The 24,019-nt window shown below is 36.2% G+C and overlaps 2 protein-coding genes across 2 annotated transcripts in view; one reads left to right on the forward strand and one right to left on the reverse strand.

Annotated features, from left to right (window-relative positions):
- Positions 1-1,053: 1,053 nt before the first annotated feature.
- Positions 1,054-21,216, forward strand: racgap1 (Rac GTPase activating protein 1). Its single transcript, XM_056449920.1, has 17 exons — positions 1,054-1,192; positions 2,423-2,513; positions 2,630-2,832; positions 2,911-3,053; positions 5,464-5,533; positions 5,717-5,770; positions 5,855-5,932; positions 9,302-9,419; positions 9,892-10,043; positions 12,747-12,911; positions 13,021-13,116; positions 15,227-15,425; positions 15,890-15,995; positions 16,321-16,453; positions 19,706-19,835; positions 19,925-20,036; positions 20,120-21,216. Exons 2-17 carry the CDS (start codon positions 2,429-2,431, stop codon positions 20,193-20,195), a joined length of 1,920 nt encoding a protein of 639 aa, XP_056305895.1. The 5' UTR covers positions 1,054-1,192; positions 2,423-2,428; the 3' UTR covers positions 20,196-21,216.
- A 2,615-nt stretch (positions 21,217-23,831) lies between these two features.
- si:ch211-210c8.6 (uncharacterized) overlaps positions 23,832-24,019 on the reverse strand; it is an 8,290-nt gene continuing 8,102 nt past the window's right edge. Inside the window, exon 5 of the mRNA XM_056449019.1 lies at positions 23,832-24,019. This exon is cut by the window's right edge and continues 168 nt beyond it. Coding sequence (XP_056304994.1) covers positions 23,900-24,019 — 120 coding nt within the window. The 3' untranslated portion in view covers positions 23,832-23,899.

Raw genomic sequence — 24,019 nt, forward strand, 5'->3', positions numbered from 1 at the left:
ATCAACGTTTATGAATAAAACTGTAATAATAAATAATAATAATCAGTATATTTACAGTGATTCATTTATAATAAGGTGTGCGTGTGCGTGTCTCTTTCTCCCTTTCTCTCTGTCTCTCTCTCTCTCTCACATACACACGGAGAGACACACAGTTACAGTGTGAATGCCTATCGATCAAGTAGGATATTAATCAAGACAACACGCTGCTCCTGGCTTCAGCCCTTTTTTGAATCTCAGTGTCTCTCAAGTATCAATCACAGTGTGCATGCTTGATTAACAGTGAGCTGCATAAACAGACAGGCTGGGTGACTGATGGATTGATTACTTTGGCATGGAAATAGGCAGCTAAATAATAATGTATGTTAGGGAAATTAATTAAATAATATGTAATTTATTTAAATTTGGCCTATACTTATTACCAGGGTGAAAATATGTTCCTATTACATGTTTACAGTTGTTATAAAGCTCACAATTACAATTATCATTTTGTGTGTGTGTGTGTGTGTGTGTGTGTGTGTGTGTGTGTGTGTGTGTGTGTGTGTGTGTGTGCGTGTGTGTGTGTGTGTTTTTGTGTTTGTGTGTGTGTGTTATGTGCTAACAATAAACCAGTGTTGAACAGAATACAAGTATTCATTATAAGTATTCCGTATCCAAAGAGAATGTTGCTACAATTTAATTTGCAATATAAGAACAAACAAAACACAAAACTAAAAAAACAAAGCTTGAAGTCATTATTAAAGTGAGAACAATCTGGAGCAACTATATTTTACTTGAATTTTACGCTTTTCCATGATACGTTAAGTATCACATAAAGATATAAAGATGCATTATAATTAGCCTAACAAGTACATGATTATGAAAGGTCCAAGCAATGACAGTAATTGAAAGAGTAACTATACAAATACTCATAAACAATTCCAAATCAATACCATTGTGTGTGGGCTGCGTACAGTAGACGCGCCGCCTGTACGTAATACGTCGGCGCGCATACGTCAGCACGCGGGCGGCGATGATTGGCTGGCGGCTAAATTTGAAATGCAACTTTTCTAGATGCAAGCGTTAACAACACATCCGGGTAAACCTAGTCGAAAACACCGATACAACACTGTTCTCCCTGGAGATAATATCTTTTTAAGTTTATAATCTTGGATCGCATCGCTTTACACACAAGGCTGGGTGTCTACAGAAATCCGTAAGTTGTATTAACGTTACACGGCGACATGCATTGAACGATGTTTGCGTTTTGCTAATGGCGAACCGTTTAGAAGACGCATGCTAGTGTTTACTGTACTTCTCTTGTACATTCAACATATAGGGAAGACAACGTTGTCTTCATTTACGTTATACTCCTAATTACAACAAAAACTAGTTTGGTATTTCTTTTTAATAACGTCCTATGACTTAACGAGAACTTAACGTTACGTTACCTTTTAGCATTATTGTAGTGTCTAACTTGCACATTACGTTTGCTCAAATATTTCATATATTTATAATGTTTTGTCATCCTTATGCATGTTAACAACATTAAATTTTAGTTACAAATTGATTGTGTAGTTTATAAAAATGGATATTAACATTCAACATTGACCACTCCCCCAATATTCTGTAAGTTAAATCAGAACAGCCTCAGATGTGTAAACAAGGCTTTATATGTTAATAACGGTGTACGCGGTGTCTTACAGTCCTCAAATGTCTTAAATTTCAAAAACAAAATTTTAGGCTTAAAGTCTTAAATTCACTGAAAAAATCACTACCCAATCAGGCTAACACTTTTCCTCTATAAAGGTTTTAACAAAAGTTTAATAACTCTATTTACCAATATGGCTTAGTTAGTTTATTTGTATAGCACATTTTTTTTACAACGCAACGTTGCCCAAAGTGCTGAACGCAATTAATACTAATTAAAATAAATTCTACATCACGTGTAACAATTAAAACATAAGGTAAACTTCTCAACATTAAAAAGTCTCAAATGCTAAAGAATAAAGGTGCCGTTTCAGAAGCTGGAGCGTGTCTAATGTGGGGTGGAAGCTTTTTGCAGAGTTTTGGGGTGATAATAGCAAAAGCCCGATCCCCACTTTGCTTACATCGGGACCTTGGTACAGAAAGAATAAACTGATCACAAGATTTTAGTGTCTTGGTTATCTTCCTTAAAATAACATTTTAATGTTTTAACTGAGTCATTAGGAAAAAATCCTTAGCGTTTAGCCTTGTGTAAGTCTAAAATTTCATTCATAATGGTCTTAAAAAGTCTTAAATTTCACTTAATGAAACCTGTAGAAACCCTGAACAATAATAATGCAACTTCACCGAGCCACAATAAATTGCTGGGTATCATAAGGATATAACTTGGAAGCTAGCATTAAATAAATGTGTCTAGAACTGATATACACGGTTACAGTGTTTTTTTTCTACAATGCAGGAGGACATGGAGACCGCTGTGATGAATCTTCACAGCGTTTTTGAAAGCCTGCGGGCACAAGCTGATGTTCTCAATGAAAGCATTGAGCCCCGTGAGTACTGGCTGTGGTTTGAATATTTGAAATAAAACACATACAATGCTGTATTGGTTTCCTGTTTCATTCTCTCACCCACTAAATATTCACTGCCTTTGTCTTCTCGTTGTCAGAATTCATTCAGCTGGCCATAAACTTTGAGGACAACCGTCGTAGATGGCTGAGACTCGAACAGGAGCTGAATGCATGCAAAGAAGTGCTCACCAAGGCCGAGACGGAGCGTGGAGCGCTGGAGGTTAAGCTTAAACATGCCCGTAACCAAGTAGATGTGGAGATTCGTCGAAGACAGAAAGCCGAGTCTGACTGCGCAAAGCTGGTTTGTAGGATTTTATTTGCATGCTGCATATCACGTCGATCTGTTCTCTGAATTTGGGCCAAAACGTTTTCTCTGCAGGACCGTCAGATCCAGCTCATCCGGGAGCTGCTGGTGTCTGAAGGCTCCAGTAGCAGCATCCAGTTAAATGAGGAGCAGCGCTCGGCTCTGGCCTTCCTAAATGCCCGTTCCCAGAATCCTGCAAATTTGAACACTAGCAGACGGTAAAAGAATGAAAACAAAAGCAATTTTACTTTTAGGGCTGCACAATATATTGTAGGGCTGTGAACCTACACTGGTCTCATGATTCGGTTTCGATTATCATGCCATCGATTCAGTATCATGGTGCATTGACGATCCTTATCATACATAATTCGATTTTTTTTTTTTTTTTCTTTACAACAGAATAATTTTTTTTTTTGTAAAATCTATAAATATATTAATATTTATATATTATTTGTAATACAATTTTGACTTTTAATGTAAGCAGTCAGATATATGAACTGTACCCTTAATTTGACCTGCTGAAACACTCTTTTTGAATGTATCAAACAAAACTCGAGTACATGCACAGAAGACAACATGAGCATTTATAGCAAATAAACTAATGTTAATATTATCCTGCTTGCTTTTTGAGCGCTGTCAAGCGAGGTCTTGCACCCCTATGATTGATCATTGTCTTCACCCACTCAACAGAAAGGGCTGTGATTGGCTTTAGAAATGAAAGCGCTGTTCACCGATGAGTGACGTGGGAAGAACAGCCGCAGGTGCAGTCTATATGCGCAGTTATCACAGGTAATCCATAATAGACACAGTGGAGAAAACTTGCACTTCAGGCACGCTCATGTCTGGATCCACAAGTACTGCTTTAATAGCCGAGAGGAAAAGATACCTCACAAACACCCCTAGTGGGTCAAAAGTTTAAAGTAAAAGAGAGAGGAACAGATGGATTATTACTGCATTTCTCCCTAGTAGTGAAATAGCAGCTTGTGTGCTGTGCCCTCTTCAGTGTCAACAAAAGACTTTCCAGCAAACTCACAAGCAGTTGAATTGTGCATAATTATCTACATTTTAAGTAGTAGGAGCGGTTTATTTACTCGCTCTCGCCTCCTTCGCCATAGTATTCTACTGTGACATGGCACGTAGGAGATAAATGATGTCAGTATGTAATAACCGGTTATGATTACTACTGAACCGATATCGAGTTGTCCCTATCTGCATCGCGGTGCACCGAAGAAACAATTTATTTTGACACCCCTAATATATTGTAAACCTGATATTGTGATTCTGATATTTTGTTTTTCTGTGATTTTAAATATTCGAATATGATTTCACAAGATGACACTTTTTAGAAAGAACTCCTAATTTTTAATTGATTGGAATCATTTATAGGGGAGTACATCTGCATAAAATGTAGAAAATTATATGAAATAAATTAAAGCACAAAAAAACACCAGAACAAAGAATAATACATGAAATAAACCACGCTTCATGGTTTTCAGTTGGAGTTTAACAGGGTTGAAGTATAGAGATACAATAATCAAATATAAAAAAACACTGCATAGTCTTTGTTGTATTAAATAATTATACACAATTTATATTTGTTAAAGTGGCAAACTTAAAATCCATCCAAATAAAATACTTTCATATTATTAGATTAGAGTTAAACTTTGCAACGACTCCACAAATCACTTGTTCTCAACTGTTTTTAATGGTTAATTATAATCCCAACCTGACATAGCAGATCACCAACAATTAAAGGTTCACACATTACAATATTGATGCTGAAACGATATATTGTGCAGCCCTATTTACTTTAATATTATGCATTTCTGTTTGAAGTTGGTGGTCCTTTTATAATAATGTAGGTTTGGTAGGACTTTTAATACCACAAATCTCCCAATAATATCCTACTTCCCATCTTAAAAACAAAAAACAGGTATAGTTTACTTTGTGATGTGGTCCAAATTTATGCTGTGAAAAATGAATACTATAATGTCAGTTATTTATTTTTGTAAAATGTTTAGGTTCCACTTTATATTAAGTAGCCATAATTACTAAGCACTTATTTTTTAATAAATTTTTTATTCTGTACAGGTTTTTACATCGTACTTATATTAAAACGATAATCTGCTTGTAGTTACATGTGTATTCTTGTTATTATATTTAAAAATGCACAATTGACCCATCCTCTACACCATAACCTAACTTTAAACTGGCACATAGCAACAAAACTTGCCCATAAGCCACTTCGAGCACCAGAATTCTTGTTCTATACAGTATGAACACAAAAAGTAAAGTATACTTTTTTTCATGTAAGCACTTAGTAATTAAGAACACTTAATATATAAAGTGTGACCCATATTTATTTTGTTTTTCCACTTTAATGTGCAATTATTATTCATAACTTGATATGTCTACTTTTATTATGCCCCAGTACTGTCTTGTAATCCCCAGACGTCAATTTGAAACTCTTGCATTAAACTAGTTTTGCACATTTTAAGCAGATTATGTGTTCATAAGGAGAGACAATTGCATAAATGTCACTTATCATTTTTTGTTTATTGACTGAATTATATTTATTGCTGCAGACTGCCTTACCTTTTATTTAATTATTCACAATATCTCTTCTAGACTGACCACCATTGATGAATCAGCCTCTATCTTGTCAGACATCAGCTATGACAAAACGGATGATTCTTTGGTATGCCATTTTCCTTAATATTAAAAATATGAATCTTGTATGTATTCCTGGCTCAACCCTGACTGGGAGAAAGAAGCGTTTTAAAGTCACTGGCTGAGATTAACATTTTAATTTTGTTACACTGACTCATCCTTTATTGATTGAATTTTTGGCGTTGATGTATTTTTTTCAATAACTTTGAAGGACTGGGACTCTTCTGCAATCAGAACCGTTCGTCTCAAGAAACGGCAAAAGAGAGTAAGCTTGCCAATAAATCCATATTTAATCAAATTACATCCAAATGTCAATCACTATCTGATCATTTAATCTGTCTCAATGCAGCGCTCTTCCCGAAACCACACCGAAGGACCTCCAGCTGCAGCTAAAAGGTCCCGTTCCACCGGCCGGACATCAGAGAAAGTAAGCTGATTACATAAGCACATGACTGACTGACTTTAATATTTGATAAGGTATCTTTAGTACGAAGACTCCCTGCAGGGTTTTGCTGTTGCTATTAGATCTAAAATGTTTTTAAAGGAGCTCCGCAGTTCTTACAACATATTGAAGTGTGAATATTGGAAGATTTTGTCTTCTCAAGACATTGTGAGAGGCTAAAAGCTCTTCTGTAGTTGATTTTGATGTAGGTTTCTTAAGGCTACGTGCTACTTGAGGGAAAAAAGGTGTACAATATTGTTGAGTATTGTGATGTGACTTTTATTAGCTTTTTTTTTTTTTCAAAATCATTTATATATGTAATGATCATAGTAAACGATACAGGTCATATTTTACAGATATTTTCTGATCTAATTAAGTCTAGTTCAGGCTAAACAATTGCAAATATTTAGACTTGTTAAAAAAACTATGACTGAAATTTACTTGATAAATTTAATTCATTACACACCTCTGTGTTACAGATATAGCAAATACTGTTATTATATGTTAGCATTAGGGCTGCATGATTCTGACAAAAATGTGAATCACGATTTTTATTTATTTTTTGCTTAATCAAGATCACAATTTTTCTCACGATTCTGTAAATGTAAAATAAAGGTTAATATGATTAACCTATAATTATTGTTAATTCTCAAACATATGGTAAAACAACAATAATAATATTAGGCCTATGTGTAGGTCTACTGTTGCTTGAAATGCTAAATTTTGTATAGTCATTATGGTGGACTTGAACAGACTTTCAATATGTCCTGTTTGGTAATTCACAGTAAAATGATGGCATCAGAATATAACTATTCATAATTATAAAGTTGATTTATTATGTTTAAGACATGTGCTTGTCATTTGTCATTGACAACATTATTAGTCCATTTGTTTTCACTGGTAAAATTAGAATTTTGTCATTATCAGATTCCTTCTTGCATTATATTCAACATTATATATAGGCTAGGGTTGTTATACTGACACAGTAAACATTTATTTTCATGCACAACACTGTGTTTGCTATGAAAGAAAAAAACATATCAAATCATTCCTCTAAAATGCCATATGATCATTTAAATGTGCACACAGGCTTCACTTTCACTTCCGAGTGCGGCTCATGGCTGCTGTTACTGTGGGGGAAAAAAAACATACATGCAAATCAAACCTCCCGCACGGCCCTTGAACGATCGCTCTGTGCAACAAACTTACTTTCAACTTTATTACCTGTTATTCACAACCTATGCAGCTTTTGTTCACTAAAGTAGGCATCATAGACAGGCACGTGCGTGTTCTCGGAAGCATACAGCTGGCGGTCAGCTCACGTATGATTTTGCGACCGCGAATACATCATTATATAAAGACAGAGATGTCATTTTTGGGTGAATTATACCTTTTAAATACAGTATGACACTTTTAACGCCATTTAAAGGTGTCAATGTTGCTGTGAAGACTTGTGCGACTGCCTTGCTTCTCTCCTGACCTTGAAAATTATAATTGGCTGAATTGTAGAAAAAGCTGAATTGAGATCGTGTGTAGGGTCGAATCGAGATTGGGATCTTTTTTTCGATTAATTGTGCAGCCCTAGTCAGCATGCCCCAAATTTTAGTATGTAAAATGTTTCAGCATAAGAAAAAGGTTTTAGTATGGTTTGTGTTTATGTAAGTGAGACAAATGTGGTGCTAATCGTCAAAAGGAGGCACCAATAACGGTTCATACACCATACAACTGTTTATTGCTGATACATACAGCTGATATCGATTATCACAATAATATTCAATAATCCATGAATCATACTCATGAACATCATTTATCGACATACAACAAAATTGCATAAAAGGCTTAGAATGCGAAATAATAAAGATGAGTGATAATAAAAGACAGATCATGACACCCCAAGCAATTTGATATAAGTATATACAACCTCAGAGACTGACATCATTTTTCTCTTCAAAGACTGGGGAGCCTGTTGCAGTCACATTGGGAAAACTAATACATGTGATGTTCTGAGAATGCCGGGTTATGTGCACTTATCCCATGGCTGAGCTTCCAATGTTTCATCAAGAAACCCTCACCTCTATTGTCCAGGGTGTCCGCAGGGTCTTAAAAAGTATTAAAAGTTGATAGATTAATGTAGAGAAATTTAAGCTCTTAAATGCTATTTTGCAATTAAATTTTATATCATTTTTGATTTTGCAATGTATGGTTGAATTCTTAAGTTTGCCTGAATTAAATCTGCGAATATCAGGATGCTGTGTAGTTTATGAAATCATTGAAATCCTGCTAGATTTGACATCATGCTGCTTTGTTTACTACGTTATTTCTGCAGTTCTATAGGTGCCAACCTGCCGATTTAGCTAGATTTAATAGATTTGTGTTCATTAAATGAATAATGTTTTAGTTTTGGATTAGTTTCTTACATTAATATTTAGTAAAATACTGCAAGTTAAAATTTTGCCAGTGTTTCTGGTTAAAAAGTGGTTATTAATGTATGGAAAGGGTCTTAAAAGGTATTGAATTTCACTTTCTGATTCCTCTACATGGTCTGTAGTCAAAATTTGGGTGCTGGCCAAAGATTAGCCAGGTCCACCTTTGATCAGGTCCACCTTCTCTCTCAGCTATGTGCAAATTATTTCTGATTGCAAAGCACAAATTTGGGGTTTATAATGTCAGCATGATTATCTAGAGTCAATATTCTACCTCCTGAAATTTGAAGATTGTTAACCTTAAGGTCATGTCATAAACCCTTCTCTGGTCATTTGGTCGTTCGTTTAGGAGAAACACTGAAAAACTGAAGGAAAAAAAACAATTCTTAATTCTTACATATTGCAATAATTTTTCAATGTACTCACTAGGGCTAGACGATATTAAAAAAAGTTGGTTACTGCAATGTTTTATTTTTCATCTATAATCTTTTTCAAGATGGTTTGAATAGCTCTATTTAGCTTTTTTTTCTCGTAAGTCTAGCTGTATTCAGGTGCAAAAATTGAATAATCACAATGCTAAAAAATGTTTTTACTTTTCCTAAAATTAAGAGTTTTTCCTTAAAAAGAGCAAATGGTTCTGTCAATGGGAGAGGTAAAATATGCTTTGAAATTTAAATATTTAGAATAGAAACAAGACAAAAATTCTAAGTAAGAAACATGTTTTCCTGTATAAATAATTAAATACAATTAATCTTTGTTACACCTCCAAACGTTATTTTCTGTGCCCAAATGGGTTTAAAATCAGATGGCTAATCCATGACAGAATGTGTATTTTGTGACAATTTTGCATTTCACTGTCATGCTTTGTTAGTTTTATGTGAATTAAGATATTGCTGGAAAGTTGAATTCAAATCACTTTTTTTTTTCTCAGGGAAATGAGTCTCTGGTGGCTAAAACCACCGTGACTGTGCCTGCTGATGGCGGACCCATTGAGGCCGTCACCACAGTGGAGGCTGTTCCCTACTGGACCAGGAGCCGCCGGAAGACTGGTTAGATTATTTCCCTAAATGTATTATTGTCGTTCTTGAGGGAGCACAGTGTAGAGAAGGAGAATATTTGCATGAGTCATTGATTGTGCGATTTTGTTATTGACGGAATAATAATGCACAAGCTGCTGTATTATGAATAAGCTCCACCGTGAGTCATGATATGTGGTTGCAGAATCATAAATATGCACTGTTTTTATCGAACCGGGTCAAAGATTAATTTTTTAAATAATTTAAAGTGTGCTTTGCAGGACTCTGGGGTGTTTTAAATTGAACCTCGTTGAGTCTCCAGCCTTGAGCTCTTTATTTATTTATGTTTGTTTAGCTTTTTTATTTATTAAATTTTTTTTGTTACAGCGCTGTTTTGTATAGGCTATTTTTTTCTGGTCATTTCTCTCACTCCAAGCCTTTGCATTTCTGTTCAAGTCTTCTGCAGTAGTGAGCAGTGTATCTCTCTCTCTGATTTATTCTTCAGCTGCTGTGGAGTGGGACACTGTTGACACAGACTCTGTTCAGTCTATGGATGTGTTCAAGCAGCCCAGTCTGCCCAATGCAGAGAACAGGGCAGAGCCCAGCACTCCACAGGGCAACGGAGGTGTCCGTCTGCATGAGTTTGTCTCCAAAACGGTAGGTTGTTGCAGTGCATACAAATCCTTCAACACTGTGGTGATGCACATTTGACACATTTTCTTAATGTTTGAGGGTGGTTTTGTCCTTACTTATTGCAGCTATACAGTTTGTTTAAAGGATGGCTCTCAAACTCAATTTCTAGAGGGCCACAGCTCTGGACAGTTTTGCTCCAACCCTGATCAAACACAGCTGATCCAGCTAATGAAGGTGTTCATGACTCTTTTGAACACCTTGATTATTTGGGTCAGCTGTGTTTTATAGGGTTGGAGCGAAACTGTGCAGAGCTGCGGCCCTCCAGGAATTGAGTTTGAGACCTATTGTTTAAAGAGATGGCTCATCCAAAAAAGAAATTACCTCATTTATTCTCCCTCATGTGGTTTTAAACCTGAGTTTTTCTTCTGTTGAACACAAATTTTGTTTTGAAGATTGTTGATTTGTGGCACCCATTGATTTCCAAAGTAGGAAAAAAATGACTACAGAAGTCAATAGGTACCAGCTATCAAAATATCTTAATTTTTGGGTAAAATATCTGTTTAAGAAGGGCTGGGCGATAAAATCAGTATTGACCGAACACCATTGCCTATAACGATAAAAAAAAAAAAAGTATTGGTATGACGTTTCGGTATGAAGGCTAAAGTTTTATTAAAATGTGGGTGCTGAGTGCACGCCTTGGAAAGAATGCCAATAAGTTTAGAGTGTAAGTTTGTCATTTCCAATCCGCACACCTAGTTGAAAAACATCTGAACTCTTCTGAATGCTGCGAGCGCACGGCGATTCATGCAAAAACTGCGTCTAATCTGCTTCACACTTTGTATAGAATATACACAGTTCAGTAATAACGGCTGACTTATTACATCAGACAAACGCTGCTGTGCTTTATGTTTCTCCATAAACTTGCATCGGAGCTGCAGCATTGGTTTGTCCCTTTGTCGTCCTTTGAGAAAACAGTTGATTATCGTCAAATTTTAAGAGATGCCAGGGGAGCGTGAGCACAAGGGCACTAAAATGGAGGAAACCGCATGCTCGCACTTATTTTATTCTCAAAGCAACATTTCTGCATTTGGTTTCTGTTTTTGAACACATTGAGTGAGACTATAAGTCACTGGTCTCACAAATGGCATGCTAAATCCTTATGATCTTGTCACTTCAGGTCAGAATAACAACACATGCGAAAATAAGTGCCATATAGCAGCAGCAGTGAGAAGATTGTAAATAAAAATAAAAAAAAAGGATGTAAGGATGTCGCCAGAGTGGCTTTTAGGTTTCTTTTCTTGTGCATCCCAGCCACTAGCTCCCCATCTGAAAGAGTTATGATGGCTGGTTCTTTAACTTGAAAGCTCAGATTTGATTATCATAATATGTTTTGTTTACAGAGTTTGAGGTTTACTGTTTTATTATTATTATTATTATTATTATTATTATTATTATTATTATTATTAAAACCTTACAGATGTTGACTTACCTTTACCATTGCACACACTTTAAAACATTTTATTTATCAGGTTTAAGAGTCTCTAACACTTATGTTTGTTTTATTATAAAGAGATCAGATGTTTTGTTAATATTTTTGTTTTTGACTATTAAATCTATTTGCCTTAGTAATGTTGGTAAATTTAAAATAAACTGGTTAAATAGGGAAAAAAATCTTAATATTGCTAAATGTATTGTTAAAAAAATATTCAAAAATTATTGATGCAAAATTATATGAAACGTATCATGATGATTTCTTTTTTGCAATATCGCCCAGCCATAGATTTAAGTCTTGACCGCCCAATATCATTCACTTCAAGATGAAACTCTAGAATGCACCAAAATTATAGTTGTAACAGCAAACGTGTCTTCTTTTTTCATTTATAAAATATGTAGTTTAATAATATCACACAACCAAGACTTCTGTGCTCTCAAATATCAGTGCGTGAACGCAATCGCAGATGTGATATTGATTTTATAACAGTTCAACAAACAAGAAGTTAATATTGAGTGCGTTTCAGACATAATATTGACTTCTTTCCACCAGGAAAAATTGTTCCAAACAAAGCCGGATCTGAACATTTGTGCCTCTCAGAGCAACATTTCTGCGTTTGGTTCTTGAACGTTTCTGTTTTTGAGCACATCGAGTGAGACTATAAGTCACCGGTCTCACAAATGGCACGCTAAATCCTTATCGTCCTCAGAGTTCATAAATAATCCATCAGATAGATGTCTGAGGCCAGTTTGTTACTTAATAAATGTGTATGTTTTGAATGATTTGGGAAGCTGAGATAGCCAGAAAGTTAATTGTGGTATAATTGGAGCTTCTGGTAAATAAAACTGATTTCTCAGGTGACCCATTCTGGACTTAGCCAATAGTTTAGGTATCATCAATCTCTGCTCCACTATTTTATAAATGACTGTACACTTGCGGTCAAATATGCTTTTATGTTACTGGCTACCATTAATACAATACTGAAAAGATCTATCACTATTTAATCTCTCAGTGTACCTCAGATATATATTTTAGATAGTGGAGTTCAGCTTAAAAAAATTGTCTTTCCATTGTTGAAAAATAATTGCCGGTGCAGTTTGTAAAATAAAGTGAACATGCTCTGCAAGATGGAAAACTGACCAAAATGAATTCCCATTGTAATCAATCAAGTGGGCTACCGTCAGTGCGTCTACATTCCTTTCACTTAACATCTGCCATGCTCTGGTGTGTTTTAGGTGATCAAGCCAGAGTCTTGTGTGCCATGTGGTAAGAGGATCAAGTTTGGCAAGATCTCTTTGAAGTGTCGGGACTGTCGTGTGGTGGCCCACCCCGAGTGCCGCGAACGCTGCCCTCTGCCCTGCATTCCATCCATGACTGGGACTCCTGTCAAAATCGGAGAGGTGACAAGCAGCTTAATTATCCAACTTGAAGTGCTGACTATTTCAAGGCTGTGTTGGACTAAATATGTCAACCTGTGTCACTGATTGCTTTCATTGTGTTTTCCAATAGGGTACACTGGCAAACTACGTGTCCAGCACCTCTCCCATGATCCCTTCGTTAGTGGTGCACTGCATTAATGAGATTGAGCAGAGAGGCCTAAACGAGGTCAGTTCATAAAGGTGTTAAATTAGGGTCTCTTTATGGGTTTTAACTGTTTACACGACTGATGATTTTGGGACTGAAAACACATAAATCTAAAACGGGTTACAAAGGCGAAGTTTTTTGAAAACACTCAAATGTCATTTGTATGTGCATAGTACATATTTAAGGAGGTGTAGATTAAACCGGGTGTCCATGGATCCTAAAGGCTTAAATTCTATACTATAAAAATAAGGCCTTAATTAGCCTTAAAATGTCTTAAATCTGGATTTCAAAGGTCTTAAAGTGCAATCGAACCGACACTTAAAGAAGGTTTTGTTTCCGTTTTGAAATCTACTTAAATCTCTTAGTTTATCATCATGCAGCACAACATGGGTGAAAACAAAGTCCATTTGTAGTTTTTGGCGAAACTCAATAAAATGCACGCTCATAGGGATTTTGTTTATGTGATTAACGTTCGCTGAGATTTTGCTTGCATAAACGGAGTTCCTGGGAGTTTTGCTCTAAAACAGCTAAAAAGCTAGTGTGTCCAGCATGCAGTGTTGTCAATGGTTATGTTTCCATCCAAAAATGCTAATTAAATTTATGCGCAAAACTGGATTATCACAAAAAGATGTGCGAATAAAGCAGCATTTCCAAAGCAGCGAACAAAATCGTTACTTCCTGAGTAACTGGCACCAAATATCAGCAGTAAAACTGAGTTTGCTGCGGTAGGAGCAGCTGCGTGAATCTTTTCTTCATTTAATAAATGACTTGCACCTCAGAAGACAATTCTGACACACAGTGAACGCATGGTGGTGTTTGAGGCCGTGAGACGCGGAGCACAGACGGTCTTTAATAATATAATAACACTAATAGTGAAATGGTTAAGGTGGTTTAAAATTATTTAAGAACATTTCAGATGTTTTACAATGTGCTCAGCCTGCTGGTTTGTCCATTAACACACATTTTTATTATTACATGATCTCTTATAACAAAATCACGTGACTTTTTAATGTGCATACTGGAATTTGTTCGGTAAAAGTGTTTCCATCGCAGTTTATGCGCATCTTTTCTTATCGAATAAAAAAAGTTTATCCTATTCTGTTATGCGTATATGTTTTTTCAAGCACATTTTCAAAACTTGTGCGCATTTTGGCGTTTACCTCAACCCTTTTTTATGCGCATAAAAATAGGTGTATGGAAACGTTGCTAGTGAGATGTCAGCAGACACTCAGTCGCATATAACGTGTCATTGTTGCTAAACATTTTCCACAGTGTGATACTGGCACTATATTGTTAATGCAATTAGTTAAACTCTTAATGTGATTTAAGCTATATTAAACTTTTTTTTCTCTCCTTTTAAAGCAATTTTTTAAATGTTTGCTTCATGATATAAAAATGTCAGCAGATGCCTTACCAGAACAAGATCAAACTAAATCAGAAAATAAGGATCTATAAAACAATAATAAAAAGCATTAAATATAAAATATTTGTTATATTTAATTTAATAATAATGATGATGATGATGTAACTGATTTTTATTATGTTTTATTATTATTGTAATTAAAAATGTTCTGAGGTTTTTTACACGTTGTATAATTTACAGTGTTATGGATGGTCATTAGTTGTTCAAAGTTTTTTTTGCTAAATCTGTAGCCTACTACAAAAATTGGTCTTAAATTTAATTCTGTGAGTATTATAGAGGTCTTAAATAACTCTTAGAAAACTCCAGATACCCTGTTAAAGGCGATCATGATCAAACACAAAACAATGTCAGAATACAGTGTTGTTGTTGCTCAAGTGTTTGCTATCACTTCATCAGCAAAATGTGAACCAATAGCAGAGACACGTCATACACAGCAAATTTCACACACACACACCACCAGCACTGCTGCCGACAGACACCGTTTACTAACAAGATGACTGTGATAAATACTGGCTTGGGTTACGTAATGCAGTGTTTTTGGCCATTTTTGTGTGTAAACATGAATTATTTTGAAGACAGTGTGTAAATATGTAATATATGTAATATGTAACACTAGTAAAAAACATTATAAATGTTGGCTACATTGTTGTGTTATAAACATACCCTAACTCTAGAGCACTACATAACGTGTACATATTGCTTTGTCAGACTGGTTTGTACCGGGTGTCTGGCTCTGATCGAGTGGTCAAGGACCTGAAAGAGAAGTTCCTGCGTGGGAAGACTGTTCCCCTGCTCAGCAAGGTGGAAGACATCCATGCCATCACTGGCCTTCTCAAGGACTTCCTGAGGAACCTCAAAGAGCCCCTGCTAACCTTCCGCCTCAACCGGGCCTTCATGGATGCTGCAGGTTTGTGGTGATGTATGAATGAATGTACACCACTTTTCCACAGTTTGGGCTTTCTGAAAATGTGATTATTTGATCAAAGCCGCAGTAAAATATTGTCAAAGATTATTCCAAATCTATTTTATTATTATTATTATTATTATTATTATTATTATTATTATTATTATTAGTCTGTTTTAATAAAATTCTTTGTATGAAATAAATTAATGTATGCAATCTGTTCCTGTTTTGACTACCATTACTCCAGTCTTCATAAATCATTCTAATATGGTTATTCTTTAGAGATGTAATATTTTGTACCATAATTGTCCATTATCGTCACTGTTTTTGTTGGAAAAAATTATATTTATTTAAAACAAAATGTAATTTTATACGCCCTAAATGTTTGAATGGTGTGGTGATGATGATAATGAGACTGTTGTGTGAATTTCAATACATTTAATTATTTTGTCTATTTATTTTTCTAGAGCTGTCAGATGATGACAACAGCATCGCCTTGATTTATCAGAACATCAGTGATCTTCCGCAGCCCCACAGAGACACTCTGGCCTTCCTCATCATCCATTTACAAAGGTTAATCGGCAAACATTCTCTGATTTTACTCTCTGCTTTTTTTATTTTAATGCCAATTATTTGTGAAATTCAAATGATTCTTTCCAGATGACAAATGTATTTGTGAAATATTAAAGGCAGTTTAACTAATAGGTCCTTTTAACATGCTGGAGATGTTTTTTTTCTCTCTCTTCCTTAAAAAAAAATTAAATGAATCTTACTAAATTTTGTCAGTTTAGTAACTAATATCACTGCTTAATTTGGGGGAAAAACACTCATCTGAAAAAGCAATTACTGTTGTTTTTTTACTGTTTTTTTTGTTTGTTTTTTTTTCTGTCTTCATCAGGGTGGCCCAAAGCACAGCTACAAAGATGGACAGCAGCAATCTTGCTCGTGTATTCGGACCCACAATTGTAGGCCATGCCGTGCCTGACCCAGAACCGATGACCATCCTACAGGACACAAAACGACAACCGAGGGTACGTGTTCATGGATAGTTTCCTATTTGATCACAATCGAACAATGTGAAATACAGGTGGAAATTAGGTCTAAAATATTTTGAGCTTGTCATATTTAAACCACTTTCAGAGCTTTGCTAAGTTCATTGGTTTGCTAGTGTAGACGCTTGTGTGATTGAATACATTTGAAAATCTACAAAATACTGCCTACACTCTACCTACTAACCTAATGACCATTAAAACAAGGTATTCATACTAAACTGCATAGTACCAAAACGTATTATGGTTGAAATAGTAATTGACATGCACGTCCTTTTAATTTACTTCCTTTACAGCTCGCTCATGAGCATTGTTTCATCACCGTGAACACGCTTACCAAAGCGAGGTTGAGCATGACTGAGGGTCTCAGCAAAATCTGAAATACAGTTGATAGGAGAGATGCATTTAAACTCATTTAGGTCCTCTACACTTGACTTTAACCATTTTTTTAAAAATCCAGAAGCACTTTTTGGCAGAAGCACTTTTAGCTTAGCATAAATCATTGAATTGGATTAGACCATTAGCATCTCTCTCAAAAAAAATTTAGAAAAGCGCCAGGAAATATTTTTCAATGTGTAATATCATTGCCTAATATTGATACGTCACTGCGTAATATCCACAGCAATGTTCCTTTATTATTATGTCAGAATGAGAGTGTAGTTCCTTGCCATATCAGCCTAGTATGTGATGTAACTACAGAGACAGAGCCTGAATTTAATCTTTGAATATTGGGATGCTGTGTAGTTTATGAAATCAAACAAATCCTGCTAGATTTGACTGAGGTAAAGTTAGTTTTATATTCGCACATTTGTTCAGTGACTATTTGTGACACGCTCCCTATATTGTTTACCATTATACTTTGAATATTCTGTCTGAAATTACATATAAGTACCTCTTGAAAACAACATAAGCATAATTTATCTGACTGTGAACATTGTTGTACTTAGCCATTGGCTGCTAATATGATTTCACGATTTAGAATTTGCAAGCAATACTTTTCTGAAATTATATTATAAAGAAGAAAGTGTAAAGATAAAACCAACTTTACCTCAGTCTAGATTTACCATCACGCTGCTTTGTTTACTGCAGTAAACCTGATAAACACTGTTATTCCTGCTGTTGTAAAGGCTGGATTAACATTTTTATTCAGTATATAAATACAATTTTAGTTTAGGATTAGTTTTTTGCAATCAGTATTTAGTCAGTAAATATATTTTATAAGTTAAAATGTCAGCAATGTTACTGGTTAAACTAAAGTGGTAATGAGGTCTTAATGTATGCAAAGAGTCTTAAAGTTCTTAAAGGTATTGAATTTCAATCTCTGATTCCTGTTTGTACCATGATACAGTGAAGATGACGCTCATATAAATATGCAGCTACACGACGCCTCAACATTTTTGGTGTCTGTTACGTTGCTAATATCAAGATGAAAATAGGCAGTTTCTAATGTTTTCATTTTATTATTAATAAAGTGAAATAACGTAGCCAGGGTGATGTGAATGAGGTTATAAAGTACACTGTTCTCTTTGAAGATTACCCCATATGTTCTAGGGGGTTTGTTTTCCATATCAAACTTGCGAAGTCTGAACTTGGAAGGAAAGGATGCAGACTGAACTTTGTTTAGCTACTTAATATTGAGGAAAAAGCCCCAATCAGATGCAGCCATGCCCCATCCACACTGACACGGAGCAGCAGCGTTTTAAAATGAAAACTACCTCTTCAACATTTTCGCCACTCAAACTCTGGCATAGTGTGGACTGATGCCATAACTGTAGCAAAACATATGTTTTAAAACTAAAATGTATTAGTGTAAACGGGGCCTAAATCGATTCAAACAATTGTATCAAATTATAGCAAAACTATTCCAAAATTAAACCCATTCAAAAAAAAGTTTTTTGATTCTAGATGCATTTAAACTTGGTGTAGAAGCCTCCAATGCAATATTAATACACTTTAAAACACCATATGTGCTGCTTTTTAAGGCTGTACTCACACAAGGTGTGGTTGTCTTAAACTGTACCCAGGCGCGATTGCCCCACTCGCGTCTCCCCATCTCCCTGCACTCACATTGCATTTTAAGATCTTTTGCTGAACAGATAGACCACTTTTGACGCTCATAAAGTTTCATGCTGCAGGTAATTAGGAGATTTGCTGAAGGTGGCAGCTGTCGTGCAGTGAGGGGTTTGCATCTTTTAATAAACTATGACGTTTGCATTCATTGAACAGCAAGGGTGCACTCACACGATGCTATCCGAACCGTGCCCAGGCCTGTTTCCCAGATCGTTTGAGAAGTGTGAGTGCTCTGAATCGGGCTTAGGCGCGATTCAATTGGCCGGCCCTGACCTGGTTGGAAGAGGTGTGCCAGAGCGCGGTTCATTTAGGATTTGGCGTGGTACGCTTGTAGTGTAAGTACAAAGCGCGCCTGAGCCCAAAACTGAAGACGAGATGTGACTTTTAAGGTACTGTTTCATATGGATTTATTAATCATTCTTACTGTTCAATGAACGCAAACTGTCGTAGATTAATAAAGACGCAAACCCCTCACTGCACGACAGCTGCACCTTTAGCAAACCTTCTAATTCCTGCAGCACGAGGACTTTATGATTGTTTATGAGCGTCAACAGTGGCTGATCTGTTCGGTGAAATATTTGACTGTCATTGCATATCAAACGACTAAAGCAATATAACTAAAGAAATCTCCACTGTGCTGAGCGAGAGCGCTTAAACTCAACAGCGCATCATCGATGACGTAAACGTGCTCCGGCTCAAATGCAATGTGAGTGTGGGCCATTGGGGGAGACGGGAGGCCAAACATACTTCGGTACGGTTAAAGGCAACTGTACATAATGTGTGTACACCCTAAGAATGATTTATAAATCTATATGAAACAGTCCCTTAAAAGTGACACTGCGTCTTCAGTTTCGTGCTCAGGCATGCTTTGCTCTCACATTTTAAGTGCACCGCGCCAAAGCCCAACCGATACATGCTCTGGCACACCTCTTGCATCTAGGCCAAGGCCGGCCAACTGAACTGTGCCTGGGCCCGATTCGGAGCACTCACACTGGAAAATGGGGGTCAAATGTGCCTGGGCACGGTTCAGATAGCCTAGTGTGAGTACACCCTAATAGCAGCTATGAAACAGAGCCTGAAACTCACTATTGGGTCTAGTTTACCTTTGTCATTTGTTCCAGTTTTCCCATAGTCACTTCTTTTTTTTCCCCCCTCGTTTCTCAGGTGGTCGAGCGTCTCCTCAGTCTGCCTGTGGAGTACTGGAGTCAGTTCATGATCAGTGACCACGACCATGCTCGCAATGATCACATAATCATCGAGAACGCCAATGTTCACACAACTCCAGATCAGAAAAGTGCGTCGTTGTTGTTTTTATTTTACTTTAACAACTTTAAGTTAATTTAATCATATGTCATAACACATTTTCTGCTTTTTTACCTGTAGTGAGTATGTTTGGTCCTATTACGACTCCTGACCAACAGATGAGCAAGAATCCATCATCCAGCTCCCTCTCCCAGCGCATGAAGAACGCAACTCTCAATGCTATCACTCCAAAGTATGTTAGCATCTCATCACGTTTTCTATCATTACCACATGCTTCTGTTGGAGTATCGGTGAGCTGATCCATCTTGTTTCCAGGTTTTCCAGCAGGAGCAGAGCTACAGCGGCTGTCCCTCGGCAGGGGAACTTCTTCGCCTCGCCTCTCCTGAAGTAGTCATGAAGCTCTTCAAGGTTTTTCCTTCTCTTTGGGAAACAGCTGCAATATATTATATTGTCCTACTTATTTTATATCTGGCTTGTCCATCAATTCAAGCCATTTTAACACTTCTCATTTTATCTGTCATGTTTTCTATTAACATTCGTATTTTAGTCACTTTTAAATGTTTTAATGTACTGTTAAGATCACAACCAAAGCGATGGGCTTTTATAAGCACTTCCATCAGTCACTGAATCCACAATATCTGCATCAAGTTGGGAGTTCTTTATCAAGAAACCTGAACTTGAGTGTAGAAAAAAAGGTTATGCTAAATCTACAGTTTTAACCTTTGGTTGTATATAGAAATTGCATGCTTGTTATGGAACGCGCAAAATCTCAATTTCTTGGAGGGTTCGAGACTGAAGTGACTATTTGCTTTTTCTATGTAGAGTGTAAACTGTGTTTTTAAACAAGGTTTGACTTCCACAGCCAGTAGATATGATGCACAATTTGTGGCTACTGATATTATGAGTTTGTTTAAATAATCCATTTGTGTTGTTTGATACACTGTCCTTCTAAACTCTGAGTATGGTTGGAAGGATTCAGAACATTGAGAGAAATTTTATGCAAAAACACTCTTGGTTGTTGTGATTGGGCATTTTGAGTCTTTCTGCTTCATAATTGTTTTTCATACACCTAAATGGCCAGAATTCCTTCAGACTTTTCTACACGGCATTGATTGACGATTGCAGTTTGTGCTCAATTTATTATTCTTTTATTTAAATTAGAACCAAACATAATTCCCTCTAGGAATGGACTGATTTTTAAGGATCTAATGTATATCCGATTTATACTGATTCCACTCTTTTTCACTGTCATTTAGTTTACGGTTAGATGTGTGCAGCGCTAACCTCAAGTTTTCATTGTTTCAGAAGGGCATGTTGAACATTGGAGTTGATTGGTCAATTCCAGTTGCTTTCCAGTTTGAGTGGATTTTGTAAGACTTGTGCTGTTTGTAAAATACATTCATTTATTGCTAGTCTGTTGTCTTTTTTTATGTGCCACATTGGGAGTTGGCTGAAAGTGGTGAGACTTTTAGCAGACTTTTATATCAGTATGATATATTTCCAACTGAAATGTAATATTGGGGATTATTTTTGCACTACTCTCATCCTTCACTCAGAGCAAATGAATTGTTGGATGGGTGTGGCTTATTATTTCACCCGAGCTGTCAAGCTGACATCGTCAGAGATGGACTGCCATACCAGAGCTGAAGTAAATGTCAGTATATCAGCTGCGTCCGAAATCCCATACTTTCATACTATATAGTACACTAAAAACCGTATGCAAGCTGAGTAGTATGTCCAAATTCATAGAATTCGAAAACCAGTATGCCAGAAGTACTCGGATGACCTACTACTTCTGGTGAAATTCTGAAGTGTGCAGGACATGCATGTTGTGCTATCCCATGATGCCCCGCGAGATAATTTATGAATGGGAGTTACGCGACGCAAATCACGCAGGTAAGTCATGTGATCATGACAAAATGGCGGATGTAGTACGTCCAAGTTCCAGTCATACTGCTCACATTCATACTGTATTGAACGTCCTTTTCTAATGGCCGAGTACTACGTTTAGATAAAAATGCAGTACAGCCATAGTTTTTTCAATGGATCAACTTTGTTCATCTTGAGACTAACAATGTGAGCTAGCAAAATAAACAGTAAAATTTTATGCACACTTGAATGTGCAGGTTTAAATATCACTGAGGCACAAAGTACAATAATGTTAGGAGACTGTAGTTGAGTTATTGGAAAAAGATGTATAAATAGATATCTTTAAAGACCTTCTGGATTAAAGCTAGAGAAACCAGAAGGCTTTTCACACTGCTTCACCATGGACGATTCACACTTGGAGTTTAGAACTGGGTATGAGTGCCGTGGGAAACGATAGTATTAATATTACAGCTTGATGCTTCACAGCTAATTGTGTTTCATATTCAATTTCCTGCACAGTCAAAGAATCATTGTGCTGTCTATAAAATGCCATTTTAATTGTTTGAAGGGAGAATGTCATTGGGAAAACATAATTTAGAGTGAAGAGACCATTTCTTTTTTTACCTCCTATAGTCTGTGTTTTCAAGCTACAAAACCTCCATTATCCTGGGTACTGTATATTCAGGTGGCGTTTACTATAGTGTTTTTATTTTAAAAGATGTTTAGGATTAAAATGCTCTTTGTTCAGACTGGCGTTTTATGTTTCACAAAAATGATCTCTGTCTGTACTACACAGCCTAAAACATGATGCTTGACCATTCGTGCTTCTGTAGTATGCACATAATGTGGTGGCATCCATACTTGCAGTCTACTGGTTACATAATGGTCATAAGAGAAGTGCTTGACAGTACGCTGTAGACCCTTTTCACATTTCCAGGTCTCTCAGCAACAAAAGACATCATAGATTTAAATTTACCAAATTTTTTAATTTAAAGGGAGTACTACCAAAATGTACCAAATATATTTTTGCATTCCGATTTGCTCCAATAACAAACTAAATACTCTACAATAGTGTTTTCATGACTTACCAAAAAAAAAAAAAATTTGTGAAACTGATAAAGGCAGCTACAAAAGAGAACAAAATCAAATTTACTTTCCCATCCATACATGCTGCTATTGAAACACCTTGCATATGTAATAAACTATATATATATATATATATATATATATATATATATATATATATATATATATAATAAATACTTAAAATAGGCACTGTTTAGTAAAGGGGGGGTAAAGTATAGGCGACCCCAGATTAGTAAAGGAACTAAGCCAAAAAAAAATGAATGAATGAAAATAGGCACTGACCTTATAAACAAACTGCATATCTAAACGACTATTCTCACCTTAAAACAACCCTCAAAAGTACATTATGTTGTCCAACAGCTGCAATATTTGTCAAACTAGTGAGTTGTTTAGTTTCTCTTTAGTCCTAGTGTTGGCAGCAGGGGCGTAGCAACCGGGGGGGATCCGTCCCCCACACTTTTAGAGACAGACCATTTAAAACAGGCGATTAACAATTAAATGACCATATGATCTCATACAGCCATACCCCCCACTTCTAAAATGTCCGCTACGTCCCGGGTTGGCGGAGTAATAAACAAGGGTGAAGAGGCTGTATGAGTGCTGATATTGCTTTAATATTTCACAGCTAATCAGATTCGAGAACCAGACAGAACTGTTATTTAAACATATTTTTTGTCATTCGGAAAAAAACGTGATATAATACAAAGTACAGGTTATAGGTGTGCATGTTTTTTTTTCTTAATGTAAAAATTTTCAGAGGATGTTTAAATTGCTGATGACAACTGAAATGCATCATCACCGTCTTGTGAAGAGGATCTATAATCTGGTAGACCGACCAGAAAGCCGTTGTCTGATGTCTGTGCCTCCTATTTTTAAAAATTTGCGTTTCAGTCCATCTTTTATTGAATTACCAAGATTAACCAATCCCAAACTAATACAGGGTCTTTAACATTTTCAAAACGCTCAGGTTTTTGTGGGTCAAATTTGCAAGTGTAGTGTGGACACCAGGCGTAAATATCAAAACAAACTTAAAACGAAAAGTCACCAGAGTAAACCGCACCTAATACAAAGGTCTCCATGTAGGATTTAATCAGCAGCTCTCAATGTTCATTTGACAGGTGCAGTTACTGTAAACATGCTTTATTCTCCTTTCACTTTTGGAAAGGGCCATAGAAGGGGAGTGTTTTTGACGTAGTTCTGGAAAGCTGGATCCGACCCCCACTTCTTCATAGCCTGCTTCTCAAGAATGGGGATCCCACT

Source organism: Danio aesculapii, chromosome 23 (genome assembly GCF_903798145.1).
Source record: "Danio aesculapii chromosome 23, fDanAes4.1, whole genome shotgun sequence".
NCBI classification, from domain to species: domain Eukaryota; kingdom Metazoa; phylum Chordata; class Actinopteri; order Cypriniformes; family Danionidae; genus Danio; species Danio aesculapii.